Here is a 16,985-nt window from a genome sequence, read left to right as displayed (position 1 = left end):
TATGTGTGTGTGTTTGTGTGTATGTGTGTGTGGTGCTTGTGCATGTAGGGGGTGATGCACATGCACGAAGAAGCCAGAAGAGGACATCAGGTGTCTTACTCTATCACGCTCCTTTGAGACAGATTCTCTGAATCACTGGCAAACCTAGTGATTCTCTTGTCTCTGCCCCCTCCCACTGTAAGATCACAGGCCTGCTCAGGACCACATGCAGCTTTTGAAGGTGCTGGTGTGAACTTAGGTCCTCATGCTTAAGCAGGAAGTTCTCTCATCCACTGAATCCCTCATCCATGTGTGAAACAACAATAAGAGTATTACCAACCTTCTCTACCTTAAATGAGTTAATGCATGTTAGTGTACTTTGTACCTGACTCCTGACAATCATTCAATTACTGTTAGCTGTTAACACTAGCTTCATTATATTCTTATCACAATAGCCTAATAGTTCCCCCTGGTAGATCATAAACTTAATGAAGGCAGCCACTGCATCTGTCTAGTTTATTGCCCTGTCCTGTGGAATACCTGGCCCAGATACTACCCAGGAAATGTTTGTTGAATAAATAAACACTTTATCAACAGTATGAGGCATATATGCAAAGTCAAACATTATCCCAACTGGAATGGATTTCATTCACAGTAAAGAGTTAAAAACCTACAACTTGGTGAATTCTAGAAGGCTACTGTTATGTTGGCTCATAAAATCCCATGTGCTCATAAAAATCCAAGGCTAGCTACACAGAGAAACCCTGTCTCGAAAAACAAAACAAACAAACAAAAAAAAATCCAAGGCTAGAAACCTTCATTTGATCAAGAAAAAAGAAATCACCAGATCAGTCAGGAGATATTCAATGCCAAGTCAATGCCAATGGTCCATAGACCTCAGCCTTGTCCAAATCTGGCCTTGTGGAGTCTGATCAGAGACAAGACAAGTGGGGAACAGTGAGTCAGAGTGTACCAGACCCAGGTCAGGGTCCCCCAAGACAAGACAAGTGGGAGACAATGAGTCAGAGTGTACCAGACCCAGGTCAGGGTCCCCTAGCATCTCCCTTGTTACATTTTTTTGTACTAGGCTTTTCCTTGCCATTCAGTCAGCAGAACTTCTACCCGCTGGCCCTCATCGTTCACTTGTTTGGACCCTCATGGCATAGTTATCCCTTGCAGCATCTGTGGATGTGGAGGTGGGAGAGAAGCCTGCCCAAGGATGATTGCGGCTAAGTATTTTCTGGTGAGTCGTGCCGTTTCATTCCGTCATGTCTGACAGGTGGGATGGGGGAGAAGGCGCCTGCATTTTTAGTCTCCTGCCATCGATCCTCTGGATAATTTACTTCCTTATCTCTTCCCTTGCCTTCACCTTGAGCAATTATGGCGCCTCTCTCTGCAGACGCTTAGTAATTGGAAAACTGGTTTACAAATCTGGTAACTTTTTCTTCCCTAAAGTTTTTTTTTTTCCTTATCACACAGAAAGGAGAGACAAAGATATGAGAAAGAATAAGAAGCATTCATTTCAGTGAGTTTTAAAGGATGAGAGTTGAATTTAACAACCCCACTTGTTACCTTTCAGACAGAATTTGAAGGTCACAGGAATTTGATCTTGGATATTACAGGGCTGATTTTCCATTAATTTAATGATTTTCCTTTAAGATACACTTTTTTTTTTTTGGTTTTTCGAGACAGGGTTTCTCTGTGTAGCTTTGCGCCTTTCCTGGAACTCACTTGGTAGCCCAGGCTGGCCTCGAACTCACAGAGATCCGCCTGGCTCTGCCTCCCGAGTGCTGGGATTAAAGGCGTGCGCCACCACAGCCCGGCCAAGATACACTTTTAAAGAGGGCTGAGGCCACTAAAATACTTACCTTGCAAACTTTATGACCTAAGTCTGATCCCTGGAACTGATGTAAAAAAAAGTCAGATGTGCTAGTTATGGGGCGGCATGCCCTTAATTCCAACACTTGGGCAGGGAGGCAGAAGCAGGTGGATCTTCAAGTTTAAGGCCAGCCTGGTCTACATAGTGTGTTCCGGGACAGCCAGTGCTACATAGTAAGGACCTGTCTCAGAGACAAAAGAAAAATTCAGATGTGGTAGTGGTAGTGTGAGTTTATAATCCCCATGCTGGGGAGGCAGAGACAGGGGCTTGAAGGTCAGCCAGCCTGGTACTTGAACTCCAGTGAGACACCCTGAATCAAAACAAACAGAAAAAAAGATGTTACCTGAAAATGACAAGGATGCTCCTGATCTCTTTATGCATATGCATATAAGCAACACACACACACACACACACACACACACACACACACACACACACACACACACACACTCACCCACAAGCATGCACACACACTGTTTTTTTTTTTAAGTGCTTGCAACATTTGTGCTGATTTGACAATATCTTTGTGCATGTTTGGTGCAGAGATTGCCTTAGGACAAGGAAAAATAATAGTAGCAATTACAGCAGTAAACTTGAAGATGAAGACGGCTTATGTTCACCAAGGGCTGTGCCAGGCACACTACTCCCTTCTCTTTCAATTGCCCTAAGATGGAGCTTTGTACTTTAGTTTATACAGGGTTTGTCCCCGCCCCCCAAAGCATATGATGGAGTCCAGTCATTGCTGTGAACTGTTCACAAGAGTGGAGACCATGGTCTTAAGAGGCTGGGTCTTTGAGGGGTGATATGAAGCCAATAAGATTGGAAGGATCCCCTATAATGGGATCTTTACAAGAAGAGTCTGTAAGAAGAGGGAGATAGAACAGAGGAATCAGCTACATGGATGCTTCCTGTCTCTTCCTACATGTTTTTTGTCCCACAAAGACCCCAGATGTAGCCCTTAGACCTCAGACCTCACAAACCATGATCCAAATTCAACTTTGTTTCTTGAGGCCTTGCCTGCTCTGTGGCCTTGTATTGTTGGCAAAAAAAAAAAAAAAAGAAAAGAAAAGAAAGAAAGAAAGAAAGAAAGAAAGAAAGAAAGAAAGAAAGAAAGAAAAATGGCCTAAGATAGCTTTGTAATTATCTCACTTCCAAAAAAGAAGACTAACACTTAGAGAAACTGTAAGTGACTTGCTTCCAATCAGGTAGTTCTGAAGTCAAGGCAATCCAGTCCAAAGCCCAGTCTTTTTTCTTTATTTAGAAAAATTATTTTATATGTATGAGTGCTTTGCCTGCATGTATGTGTGTCCAGTGCCAAGAGAAGCCAGAAGAGGGGTGATGGATCTCCTGGGGCTATAGTTACAGACAGTTGTGAGCTGCCATGTGGGTGATGGGAACTGAACCCAGGTCCTCTGCAAGGCCAGCCAGTGCTCTCAACTTCTGAGACATCTTTCTAGCCCCCCCCCCCAACAATGCCCAGTCTTAACCTCTTTGGTGACCAACAGAACGTGTATGACCTGCATGCATACTACCTTTACCAGTCACCTGGGCCAGGTACAAAGCCGTCCCCGGCTCCTTCAGAGTTCTTCCCTCCTAACTGCCTATGTTTTGGGAAGTTGGTTTTGAGGGAGTCACATGGAGACTAGGTAGATTCCAGCCAACACATGCACCTTGCTGCTACAGAGTATTTTTGTTTCATTTTGTGTGTGTGTGGGGGGGGGCAGAGGAGGGCAGGTTGAGACAGAGCCTCTCTCTGTAGCCCAGGCTGACCCTGAAGATTATAGGTATGTGCCACCACACTAATCATGGAAGTCTTTTCAGACAGCATCAGCCAGTGCCTATTCTTCCCAGCACTTGTTTGGAGATACATCTCACACATCTTCTACCCGTCTGGACGCTGTTGACATCCCAGTTTGTAGTTTTTTTTTTTTTTCAGAGCTAGAAGAGTACCCTGAGGATTGTTTGTCAGCTGTTCTTATTTTACCCATTTTGGTCACTGTTTTATTTATACAGTCTACCCTGGTTTCCTTGTGCACGTCATGTCTGGGCTCCCAGGCATCATCTAGCTTTTCCTAAGTCAGGTTTCAGGAAGGGCCCCAGTCTCAGCAATAAGAACAGCAAAGGCAAACTGCTTGTTTAGAGTTGAGTGTGACTCTACTCTGTGTGCTCTCTGCTTGGGGATGTGGGGGGAAAGCCAGCTCTATCTGGTTATATTGGTCTCTTGATGGAAAAGAGAGCCATACAATGCTTTTTGTTGTTTGGGGACAGAATCTCCCTATGTATCTTACGTTGGCCTCAAAGTCACCAACCTTCCCCCTCAGCCCCCTGAGTGTTTCATGTGTGAACTACCACCACCCCAGCTCTCATAGAGTTCCTTGAAATGTGTCTAAGCTGCTGTAACAAACCTGTCACTTGGGCAGCGCATGGTGTCACACTCCTTTAATCCCAGCGCTTGGGTAGCAGAAGCAGGCAGATCTCTCTGTAAGTTCTCTGCTGTGGCCTCCATGGGTGTTCTTCACAGTTGAGAACATTCTATCAGCCTCATCGTTCAATGCAGGACCTTAATTACTCCCCCGGATCCTTGAAAATAACATTATCATTTTCCTTTTTGGAGCTTCTCAAGCTTAAGTTACTTGATTTCCCTATTTAATTTCTAAGTTAGCTTACTGTAGATGATGTATCTTTGTGCATAAAGCTGTGCCTGCATCTAAAATACCCTACATATAAAAATACCGCATGCTAGCACTAACTGATGGTACCAGAGAGTGTTCTATTTGTTAAGGGAGATAATTAGACGATGAGCTCCTATTTTTCAGATGAAAACCCAGTAGTTGAGAAATAAGTACATTGAAATGTCATTTTCATGATAAAAGGCAGGCTACTACCAACTTAGAATTGCATTTAAACAGTGTCACACTTCTGTCAGCCTTTGCCTGAGGGTTGCAAGGCTGGGTGATGTTCACATCAGCTTGATCTAAGAACTTCTTTTTGGTCCCCACCTGGCATAGCAATCAAGTTCCAAAGTCTTATCAAGCAGGTATACCTCGGACCCTATACTTACATGTAGTCCCCAGCATGAGGATAAAGGGGGAGGGGGATGAAGACTATTTGGTTCTCAGCTGGAAATGGTGAGGCAGACAGTCTGCTTGATGGTAGGACATCCAATGAGAGCAACATAGGCTGTGGAATTACACATCTTCTGTGTCTCTGATATCTGTGTGGCCCCAGCTACCTCTCTAAACCTCTCTAACAAGGCACTGAGCAGCACTGAGCTGCATCCCAGCAGCCAGTCCCATCTGGGGCTGCTAGAGTGAGCAATGCTCTGCCCTGCATTCAAGAGCCAAGCAGTGGTGGCAACGCATGGCACACTCAGCCTTCATTGGGAACAGACACTGCTCACCTCACAGAGGTGACCTTGACAGGTTGATAGAACTGGCTTTCAAGGAGAATGGCTGGAAGGTCTGCCAATCAAGCAAGGTGACAAAGAGTACTTCAGTGTCACAGACACTGCTTCAACTTGGCAAATGTCTGCTTGCTCCACAGTGGCAGGCTTGGTGGGAGTTTTGCAAGGCAAGTCCATTCTATGTGTCACTAGAATCCGAGCTGCTGTAACGAAGATGCCAGCTAACACTGGATCACCTTTTCTCTTTGTATCCCACACTTTTTATTAGTGTGTTCATCTATGAGGATGGGAGCCCACACCTTGGAGTGGCCTGACTCAGGATGCCAGAGTTTGAGAGAATGAGACAGAAAAACTGACAGAGATCAAGACCCAGAGAGAAGGTGGTGCTGTGGGCAGCCTGGCAACTGTCTGCTGTGACATTTTAACCATGACCTATCTGTCCCCTGGTTCCCTGAGAGTCAGCCATCTTTAAGTTGGGGTTCTGCCCCTTATAATTGTGAGTCCTGATGAGAAAAAGTCCTTTTCTAAATTTTTCTTTCTAAACCATAAAACCAAGACTTACCAGGGCTGGAGAGATGGCTTAGCAGTTTAGAGCACGAGCTGCTTTTCTAGAGGATTCAGCTTCAACCCCCAGCACTCAAGTGGTGGCTCACAATCATCTGTAACTCCAGGTCCAGAGAATCCAATGCTCTTTTCCGGCCTCTGTGGGCACCAGGCACACATGTGATGCACAGACATTCATAAAGGCAAAACACTCATATGAACAGCAAAAAATTAAATTAAACAACATCATAGAGCAGAGTGTGGAGGAACGCACCTTGAATCCCAGCACTAGGGAGGCAGAGAGGGTGTCTCTCTGTGAGTTCAAGCCCAGCCAGGGCTACATAGTAAGACTCTGTCTCTAAAATGAAAGAAAGAAAGGAAGGGAGAGGGGGGAGGGAGAGGAAGAGAGAGAGAGAGAGAGAGAGAGAGAGAGAGAGAGAGAGAGAGAGAGAGAGAGAAAGAAAGAAAGAAAGAAAGAAGGAAGGAAGGAAGGAAGGAAGGAAGGAAGGAAGGAAGGAAGGAAGGAAAGAAAGAAAGAAAGGACACAATAGTACAATAGTGCCACAGATCACAATAGAAATCTCCGGAAACCAACAAAGCATTCTAGAAACACAGTGTAGATGCACTCCTTGAAAGCCTGGTCTCACAAACAGCATCCTGAATGTCTTTGCTGGCATCAGGTTGAACAGCCCACATGGGGCACAGTCCACCTTTCTCTCTCAGTATCAGTGAAAGCAGGCCTCCGAGGAACAACAGGAGCATTGAACCATGCCCATCACAGACGCTAACGTTCCCCAAATGCTCCCTCAGGGGTCAGTGACAGAGGGTCTTTTCTTTGTTGGCTCCACCAATCACCCCGACCCTAGGATGGTTTGCATGGAGCCCTTCATTCTGCTCCCCCCCAGCCGTGCCCAGGTTAATGACCTGGAAAAGCACGTCATCATCAAACATTTGCAGAAAGCAGAGGGAGCCCTGACCCAGGCATTTTCCCTGCAGAGGAAATGCTCACGAACCCTGCTTGTTCTGACGACATTTGCATCATTTCTCAAAACTGTGTAATTAAATCCTGTGTAAACAGATGGGCTCATTTGTTTGGTCCTAATAGCTGTAAAATGTGGATATTGTGTGTACTGACAATTATGAATATTTATCTTTACCAAGAAATATTCTTTAATTTAAAAAATCCTTTATACTAAAGAGAAATTTTTTTTGTTTGTTGTTCTTTATAGAATCACACAATGCCTTTTTCGTCAGCCAGAGGCAGCCACGGATTGCTGGGCATCCCTGGGAAGAAGCCACAGAGCACTGTCCCCCTGTGCCCAGAGTGCATCTTCACACACAGGTCCATGTCAGGGTCTACAAATGAACTAATAAAACTGGATTCCCAGATAGGTGCCGTTTCATGTTTAGGAGCCCAACACAAGAGTCCAAAGTGGAGATGTGGGCAAAGATACACATAGATGATGCAGAGTGCTGGGTTAATGGTTCCCAGAGCAGGGAGAACCATATTCCTCATTGGCGTAGCCACTGGTAAGTGGTCCTTAATCAAGCAAGTAACCCCACCACCCCATGCTCATGCAAGACCTCTAACGAAGTACAGCAGGACTCACACACATCAAGACTTGAAGGTGGGAGGGAGGCTTACGGAAGAAGGACTTCAATGGGAAGAGATTAGAGGTGACTACGGGGAAATATGACCCAAGTTCATTGTGTGTGTGTGTGTGTGTGTGTGTGTGTGTGTGTGTGTGTGTATGTGTGTGTGTGTGTGTGTGTGTGTGTGTGTGAGAGAGAGAGAGAGAGAGAGAGAGAGAGAGAGAGAGAGAAATGAAAGAATAAATGTTTCTTAAAATCATGCCTTCTGTGTTTGAAGGGCTTGCAGTTTAGACCAGAATTTCACCACAGAATCTCCTCCAACGGCAGTACCACTCGGTACTATCCAGTACAAATAGCTGGCGGACACTAGGAATTTATTTACTGTGACTGAAGAATGGAATTTTACATTTAATTTCATTTTAATTAATTTACATGTAAATAGAAAAAGACACTCGAGGGGTGAACAATTCCGATGTAGTGGATGCTAGAAAGACTCAGAGTGCACGCAAACTCTGCTCATGAAAAGCTAGGGAGGAGAGAAAGCAAGGAGCCTTAGGGAGGAAGACTCCAGAGGTTTCTGTAGTTTCAAAGGCAGAGTGAGAGCAGGAGCTGGCATTTTCAGGGGAGCGCGCACGCGCGCACACACACACACACACACACACACACACACACACACACACACACACACACACACACCACTCATGTCCTGTTAAGAAAGATGAGAAGAATAAAGACTTGACCGACAAATCCAGACATACTGGGCTTCACCTAAGAAACTGACTTCTCAGATAACTTCCAAATCCAGTATCGCAAGGAAACTGTCCTATTCTGTCAGTCACTGTGCTGAAGCCTGCAACATACTCATCAAATTCACTCCCCACAGTTAACCAGTCTTGCTGAAAGGACATACAGCTAAAGAGTGGCTGAGCTTGGTCACATCACTTGCATCTACTGTTCGGAGTTCACTACCCAGGCAAGGGTCTAGACAAGAATGCCAGTCTTAGGAGACTGTTTAAGAAGATTCAGGATCATTTCCAAGCCCTACTGGTGACATTAGGGTCAGATTCTTCAAGGCCATTATTTGATTGTGTGCTACAGCCTAATAGAATCAATAGGCATGGATTTGGCAATAATGTCCATGGTCCTTTCAACAAACATTGTAAAGGTGCATGCAGTGGAAAAAAACAGAAGGTTCTAATTCATCCTAAGTGTCGTGTGGCAGTTGGTCTCAGGGCACCTGCATCAGGGTCCAGGACCACCATCCCATCCTTTCTGTACTTTACATGACTGCACTTAGCTCCACAAACTACACAACCAGTAAAGCTTCCCAGCATTTGTTCCGCTGTTTGTGGGGATTCCTACAAGGTTTGCCTAGCAGTGTGTGGTAATATTTTATTTGTGCTTTAATAAAAGCTTGCCTGGAGATCAGAGGAAAGAGCAAGCCATTATAAGTAAACAAAGAAGTCAGGCAATGGTAGCACACGTCCTTAATCCTATCACTTAGCAGGCAGGATCTCTGTGTGTTCAAAGCCACACTGGAAACAGAGCCAGGTGTGGTGGCACACGCCTTACTTCCAACACTAGTTAACCATGGAGGTCTGGAGGTCTGTACAGACAGACAGAAAGTGACAGAGCTGTGTAGGAAGAGGGAGTGAAGTAGCTGGACAGAGAGAGCAAATCAGATGGCAGAACAGCAAGGCATATAGGATTGGGTAGACAGGAAATGACTCTCATTCGGAAGCTGCAGAGTTGGTCAGGTAAGGTTGGCTTGTGGCATTCCCTATTTCTCTGATCTCTCTGAGGCTTCCACCCCTACATTTGGCTTTGTGTTTTTTAGTTAATAAGACCATTTAGACATCCATCTACAGCAGTGAACTCAAACTTTACCCCCAGCTAACTAGGATAGCAAGAGAAGACTAGATGGGGTAAGGGTAGAGTCTTGTTTACCAACATGGCAGGCAACAATGTCAATTAACTTGTACCCAAAGCATTAAAAAAGATTGTCCCCTTCAATACTGAATGTGACTAAGACCCAACCTCTCATGGGAGCCTAGATCTCCTACTTTTAAATTTGGGAATCTGAGCAGATGGATAATCACAAATGACTTACAACTGGAAAATTACTAAACAGATACCAAACGCACAGAATGAGCAAAAGACACTACCAAGAACAAGAAAACAAAGAGCTTTATGTATGGTGTTTACCAAAAAGGCATTCATGTGTGGGAAAGAATAAAAATTAGAAATTTTCAATTTGGTATCATTTTAATTATTTTCACCTTTACTGAACACGGAAGATGGGATATAAAGAATATGACAGCACTGTGAGGACAGTCTGTGTCCTCTGAAGGTCTTTTTTTTTTTTTTTTTTGAGACAGGGTTTCTCTGTGCAGATTTGTGCCTTTCCTGGAACTCGCTTTGGAGACCAGGCTGGCCTCGAACTCACAGAGATTCGCCTGGCTCTGCCTCCTGAATACTGGGACTAAAGGTGTGTGCCACCACCGCCCGGCAAAGGTCTTAATTAGATTCCGCTTCCATCCCAGCAGAGCAAGAAGAGGGGGAAGGATTCCAGATGCCGGATTAGGACTCGGGAGGTATCTCAATTGGGAGCATGCTACCCAGGCTGAGTACAGTCTCCAGCACCACATAAACTGGGTGGGGTAGGCACACCTGAAATTCCAGCACTAGGTTGTAGTGTTAGCAAGATCAGAAGTTCAATGGCTTCTTGGCTGTGTAGCAGGTTCAAGGCCAGCCTGAGCATCCACTCTGGCTTCAGAATAAAAGGAATTGACACTTGGCCTTACTTAACCGACTTCCTTGTTTTGAGCTCTACTCCTCAGAGAAAGGCAGTGGCTATGGGTATTGACTAACATGTGCTGGGGGAGAGGCCTGCTTGGTGGGTGTCCTTGCTAGTTAGGGTGACAGGTTCTACTGCTGAATTTATTCTCTTTAAAGATGTATATACAGCATTTTGGCGTAACTTTGTGTAAGTGTTATTGTCCAGGGAGGCTTCAGGGTCCAGCCTTCCTATCCTTCTGCTCTTTTTGCTTGATGCCTTTCATTGCCCCGCTCTGTTCCTGTCACAGCAACGTTCATCGCGTTAGTCAGTGAGCTTCACTCCTAACGTCTCCTAATATGTGTGCTTCCACATCTGGCTGCCGTATGTGCACACATACACTACTTTAACTTTCATTCACCTTCTTATTTTATATTTACTTATTGATTTTGTTTTTACATCCTTGACCATAGTTTGCCCTCCCTCTTCTTCTCTCAGTCCCACCCCCCACCATCTCACCTCTTCCTGCCTGTCCCCTCTACTCTTCTTCTGTTTCTCTTCAGAAAAGGGCAGGCCTCCCATGGATGTCAACCAGCCATGGTATATCTAGTTGCAGTGAGACTAGGCACCTCCTCATCTGTTAAGTCTGGATGAGGCAATGCAGTATCAGGAATAGAGTCCCAAAGGCAGGCAACAGAGCCAGAGACAGCCCCTGCTCCCACTGTTAGGAGTCTCACAAGAAGACCACGCTACACAGCTGTAACCTATGTGCAGAGGGTCAGTCCCAGGCAGGCTCCCTGGTTGGCAGTTCAGTCTCTGGGAGCCCCTGGGAGCCCAGGTTAGTTGATTCTGTGGGTTTTCTTGGATGTCTTTGACCCCTCTGGCTCCCACAATCCTTCCTCCCCCTCTTCAATAGGATTCCCCGAGCTCCACCTAATGTTTGGCTGTGGGTCTCTGCATCTGTTTCTATCAGTTGCTGGAGGAAGCCTCCCTCATGGCAGTTGGGCTAGGCATGATCTATGAGTACAGAAGAATATCATTAGGAATCATTTTATTGACTCTCTTTTTTCTTTCTTCCAGTTGTGTTAGCTTCTATCCTATGTCTCTGGGATGTCCAGACTGTGGGTCCTGGCCCTCCAGGCAGTTTCATTTACTTAAAAAAAAAAAAAAGTTTATTTATTTATTTTGAGACAGAACCACAAATATCCCAGGCTGGCCTCAAACTTACTGTGTAGCTAAGGATGACCTTGAACTTATGATTCTCCTGCCTCCACGCCCAAGTCTTGATATTACAGGTGTGTACCACCACCCCCACATTTTATTGTGTGTAGGGGATTGAACTCGGGTCTTTGGGCATAGTGAGCAAGTAATCTACCAACTGAGCTACATCTCTAATTCCCCCAAATAGGATCATTTTATACATATTTTATATATGGCTTATCTCAAGATTTTATGAAAATCTCCAATATCCATCTGATTCTAATTCATTTTTTTTCTAATTCATTTTTAACAGCTGCAAAATATTGCTTACTAATGATCTAATGTGCATATGCTTTCATTTTCTTTCCTTTAGTCTTTCACTTTGTCAATTGTGCCATAATAAAAAAAAAATTTTAACTGTATGTACTATATTGTTAAGCCTGGTGTTGCTAACTCAAAAGATGGTACTATGTATTTTTCAAAGGAAGATGCTAATAGCCTTTGTTTCTATTGTTACAGTGACTCTCAGGATGCTTTTCACACTGGGAAAGTAAGGTGCGGGACTGCAGATGCCCTTGAAGGTCCTTTACAGTCTGTTCTGAATTTCCCTGCTTCTGTGGCCCTGCACCTACTGACCTGCAGGCTGCTGTGGTGATGTGGGACTCCTCCCTACTGCAGCATCCCGCAGGAGGCTCTGGATCTGATACCTGCAGTTGGTACACAGAGTCCTCAGTGTGGACTCTGGGGGACGGTCTGGGGAAGGAGGCTTACTTTGATCTGCCTGTGTCCTGATATGGGGGTCAAAATGAGAACTGGACTGTGAGGCTGATCACTAAGCTCCAAGCTTCTGCAGTATATGCTGTATTTTACCTTAACAGAAGCCAAGGTGCTTCTGGACACACCCATAGCAGCTTCAGTGTTTGGGCATTTTTTCTAGGGTAATTCTATGATTTTAAAAATAAACGTAAACCCTTGATATATTTTCAGAAAGTTTACAGCTCTTTGTGTCTATCTGTCCATATTGCACCTTCTGATCCAGGTACAGAGATCTAAACCTATGAGTCTTCAAGCATACTGTCCATCTAGACAGAATAATAGCACTAGGCAATGCTCAGGCATACCAGGTAGCCAGCTTCAATCCATTCACTTCATGTGCACACTCCCATTTATCCTGAAGCCCCTCCGCACCCCGGGTTAATTCCTGTCTTTATTTAACAAATGAGCAATGTCCTTCAAGGTCACAGAACCAGGAGGTAGTGCGTTCTGTATGCAGAACTCAGATTCTTAACCCAAGGCAAGACTGCCAAGGCAGCAGCAGCATACTGCATGGCTTCTGGAATACTGCATGGCTTCTGGAATGTCAGCAATGTCACCCGAAACTCACATAGTGCCCTTGCATCCATCATCTGTAGAGGCTGTAAGTGTTGACACACCCATAAAAACACCAACTAAACACAGACAGACAGTTCACACCACATTACATTTTTTCTGTGTGGTATGGGGTAGGCTGGAATCCACACAGATTCCAGGTTCCAATTCCAGCTCTGCCTGCAGACCCTAGGCAAGTTCCCTGGCCTTTCTGATGAATCACACTGCGGGTTCTTCCTTGCAGAGTCTCGAGGAAGCACTGGGTGAAGAGCAGAGCTTGCTGTAAACACACCCTTTCTTTCCCCTCCTCTCCTCCTTCTGGGGAGAAGACCGGCAGCGACTTGGCTCAGCGTGGCTGTCCTCTGGGTGCTCTCCGCCCGATTTCCAGCTGCACAGGAGCCAGCCTCAGTGCTAGAGCCAGACAGTTCTTTTTCCACTAGGCTGCCCCAGCCGGGTGGTGGACATGGTCTTCGCAAATAGCTATTTATTTGCTTATCTACAGGGAAGGAGGGGAGAGGGGCAAGTGATAGAGGACAAAATCAATTACTATTTTTCATCTTTGACAAAGTAATTAAGGCCATAGCGACTGGCTAATTCCGACCGAATGGCTGCGCACTGATGGATGCGGATTTACAGCCTCCTTGGCTGTGGTGTGCACCGGCCCAGATTATCACTCTGAACAGCCGGCAGAGGAGGCAGGGGGTGGAAGCCTATGTGGGGTGGGTGACAGACTTTTCACCCCGCCCATTTCTGCTTTTTAATTAATTTATTAATTTTATTTAATTCTGCCGCCCCAGCCTATGAGCTTCACAGGCTCTGACACACAACTGGACTCCAGATGATGCGCCCCAGGGCCAGGCCTCTACTTCGCTGGGTTGGGCGGGGGCGTCGCTTTTTTTGGCTGGTCACTGTCCTTTCAGAGCATTTCCTGTCAGGCCTCTGAGCCCTGCCTCCACTCTATCTGCAGCCCCTCCTTTCTGGAATCTTGCGGCTGGAGGAGGGGGCCTCTGTGGAGCCTGAGCTTTAGCAGCTCCTGCACGTCATCACCCGCCTCTGCAGGGCCTGATTAGCCCCATGCTAACCCAAATGCGCACTTGACCAGGCGACACGTCAGGTCTGGAGACTGAGCGGGGGCGCTGGGCATCACTCACGCCCAGCGACAACGTAGCGGGGGTGGGGATTAGGACGGGGGGGGGGGGGAGGGAGAAGTCCTTCACGACTCGGCCACCTCGGTGCAGCCCTCCCTACTGGCCAGGTGCATTCAGTCCAGTCCACATCGTCAAGTGTTTGGCGGGGGCTGCTCGAATGCAAATTTGGAGACTGGCCAGAGGCTTTGAAGTCGTGACTATTCGCTGTCAAAGTGGCCCATGGACCGCAGAGTCAGACATGTATCTAACTAGGTGCGGAGCTCACTCCTCCATTGAGGCCAAGGCTGCCCTCCGCATTTATCCATTTCCCTTCTTGGGAATCTGGAGTCTGTTTCTGAAAAAGAGTAGATATTTTTTTGGGGGAGGCGGGGGTGGTGGTGGTAAGAGATTCCGGAGTTATCATCGCCTCCAGAGCTGCCTTCTGCCAGAGGACCCCAGAGTCCCCCTCAGCCCCTTATTCCTCCTCTGAGACCTTCCCCATTTCTTGGTTGAGTAGGTGTCTGGCGCAGGTGACAGGCTGTGGAGGGGTTAGTAACCTCTTGGGGGAGGCGGTTCAAAATACATCTTCTGACCTTAGCTTCACAGCGTTAACATTGGGATCGTTTCTGAAAGGCTGTTGGCAAACTTAAATGCGATAATTTCATGGAAGCCTTGCAGATGGCCCAATAGTGAAAGTTCAGTTAAACGTCTATAAAAGGCTGCCTGGAACCTAAAAGGCGCTGGAAGGACATGGCTCCCTGGCTACCTACTCACCCCTTCCCGTACCACCCCCATCTCCAAATAGTGCAAACCCTGAATCCTGGTAGAGTCAGGCTCACAGAGACATCTACCGCTTTTGGCGTCTTGGAAGGGTGAGGGAGGAGACCAGGGCTGTCTCAGCAATGCCCCCGGCGCCCACTGCAATCTGCCTCCGCAGCCTGCGCCCTCGGCCGGCGGCTTTGTCCTGGCTCCGTCGGGAGACAGCCCAGTCGAGTGCGACGGCGCGGACCCGGAGGCAGTAGGTCCCCGCTGAGCTCAGCACCGTGCTTTCTAAGCTTCACATTCGGGAGGCCGCGGTTCCCTAGCTAGGCTGTCAAGACGAGAGGAGGGAGGCATATTGCTGCGAATCCCCTTCTAGTCTCTTAATGACATCTTTGCAAAGGGCTTTCCCTTTTTGTGATTGTAGCTGTTGCCTAATACCCTAGGTAAAGTCCATGGTCCACCTTTACATAACCCTGGCCATTCTAGTCCCCGGCGCCCGCCCATTTTAGGGTTGATAGTCTTCTTACGGTTTCCCAGAGGACCAGATCTGCCCCGGGTTGCTGGGGGTTCCTGGCTTAGGATAAAACTGCACTTTCAAATCAGGCTTGACTTTAAAGGATTTGTATTTAAAGGACTATGGAGAAAGGATGTGTTTCTAAGGGGCTGAAGGGCTAAGTCGGTGTTTTAAAAAATCGTATTTTTCCCCCAGAAGAGCCTAAAAATACAGTGAGAAGCAGTAATTGTACCAAGGATTAGCAGAGACAAAACAGGGATGCGAAAAAAACTAGATTTAATTGTTTACGGAACGAAAACTAGGGATCCTTCCCAGACTGGCTTTCCAGAAAGGTTGGGATGTGGGGATCTAGACTCCACGCACTGATGAGCCAAGTGTACCCTCACCAAATGCAGGACCCTAACCGGAGATAGGCATTGTAGATCTGGCTGGATACCTGAGCAGGCCCGCCATTATTTGGGGGAGTGATACCTTGGATTCTGGATGAGATTCAGGGAGGCCTAAAGCGAATTTGTTGGAAGAGGACCGATTTAACCCCCTCCCTTACTACAACCCAATCTACTTGGTTGGCCACTGCGCCTGCCTGGTCTTGGAGTCTTCGGCGCAGTGGGACGTGTCTCTCCCATGTTTCCCTTAATTAGGAGGAGGCAAACTTTTCTTGTTCCCTCCCACCAGCTTTGGTTTAGTAATCAACCCGCATGAGTCACGCCAAGCACGCAGCCCCCTCCTGCCCGAGTGACAACAGGACAGCGTACTCCAGGCTGTTGTCCCTTTAAAATCCGAATCCAAAGGGGTAATGATTTATCAAACGTGTATTATCAGGAAGATGTCAAACGAAGGGCACCTTGCTTCCCACTGACGCAAACCCGGCCTTTCCCGGGGAGATATAGAAAGTGCCTCTTGTTCCCGGGCCAAACCTAGTCCAGTAGCGGGTTTTGCTCTACGGTTCAAGCTGTTGTCCGCATCAGGCATGGTGAGTGCTTGCTTTTCTTCTCTTAAGAGGAAAGGGTGGATGTGGGGATCAGGATGGCAGGTTCGTTTTGGGGTATTTCTTTTTGGAAATATCTGTGCAGTAGGCGAGAGGCAGAGAACCATTTTCGAAGGTTTAAGTCCGGGTGTTCTATTCGTACCTGGGAGCTTTGCCTGAGGGCAGAGAGAGGTTTACCTAGTCTGTGGAGCTGAGAATTCAGCGGCACCTAAATCGGATCCCAGGCACTGTCCCTGGTGCTGAAAGTCAGGACCGCGCACCCGCCAGTGGCTCTCGGTCCAGGAGCTATTGAGAATGCCGTCTGGAGCCCAGGTTTTGGGTTTGCTACGCTTAAGCTCACTCTGTGCGTTTGTGAAGCAGGTTTAAGGTGAGGGAGGCTTTCAGTTGAGGAGAAGGTAACTTGATTAGCTTTACAGTGAACGAATTATTTATATTAATGCGGAACTCTGGAAGGTAACACTAGCATGAAGAAACCAAAGGAAAACCTTTGGCAAGTCTTTACGCTTAAAATTCAAAGGGAGAAAGCTAATGAAAATTATTGGTGAATTTTAGTTCTCAGTCAAGATCAGGGGAAAGAAGAATATTAGATTCCCAGGAATGGACAGCAAAATAAAAATACTTGGCAAGCTCCGCATACCTTTCTAGGGTCTGGAATCAAGTGTAGAGTGTGTAAAGGTCAAAGCCAGTTCCTACTTTGCGTGTTCTATTTGGTTTATTGTTTCAGTGGTGGGCTGTTTATTGTTGGCAATATTTTGATAAAAACCCTTCATCATTGACTTTGCTACCTGGGCGACCAAGGTAGGTTTGGAATACTGGAGTTTGAATTTACCCATGTGGCTTCCAGCCCTGGTCT

General features: G+C 46.5%; 1 protein-coding gene and 1 long non-coding RNA gene across 2 annotated transcripts in view; both read left to right on the top strand.

Annotated features, from left to right (window-relative positions):
- The first annotated feature begins 792 nt into the window (after window positions 1-792).
- On the top strand, window positions 793-7,193 carry LOC121826044 (uncharacterized). The gene is made up of 3 exons (XR_013049416.1): window positions 793-936; window positions 1,067-1,222; window positions 7,034-7,193. It is a non-coding gene; the product is annotated as an uncharacterized LOC121826044 (long non-coding RNA).
- An 8,543-nt stretch (window positions 7,194-15,736) lies between these two features.
- Slc6a5 (solute carrier family 6 member 5) overlaps window positions 15,737-16,985 on the top strand; it is a 56,535-nt gene continuing 55,286 nt past the window's right edge. The window contains exon 1 of the mRNA XM_006990100.4: window positions 15,737-16,117. Within this exon, the coding sequence (XP_006990162.1) occupies window positions 16,115-16,117 (3 nt within the window). The 5' untranslated portion in view covers window positions 15,737-16,114. The remainder of the gene's footprint in view (window positions 16,118-16,985) is intronic.

This window comes from Peromyscus maniculatus, chromosome 1 (assembly GCF_049852395.1).
Source record: "Peromyscus maniculatus bairdii isolate BWxNUB_F1_BW_parent chromosome 1, HU_Pman_BW_mat_3.1, whole genome shotgun sequence".
Taxonomy (NCBI): domain Eukaryota; kingdom Metazoa; phylum Chordata; class Mammalia; order Rodentia; family Cricetidae; genus Peromyscus; species Peromyscus maniculatus.
This window is presented reverse-complemented; position numbering and strand designations above follow the sequence as displayed.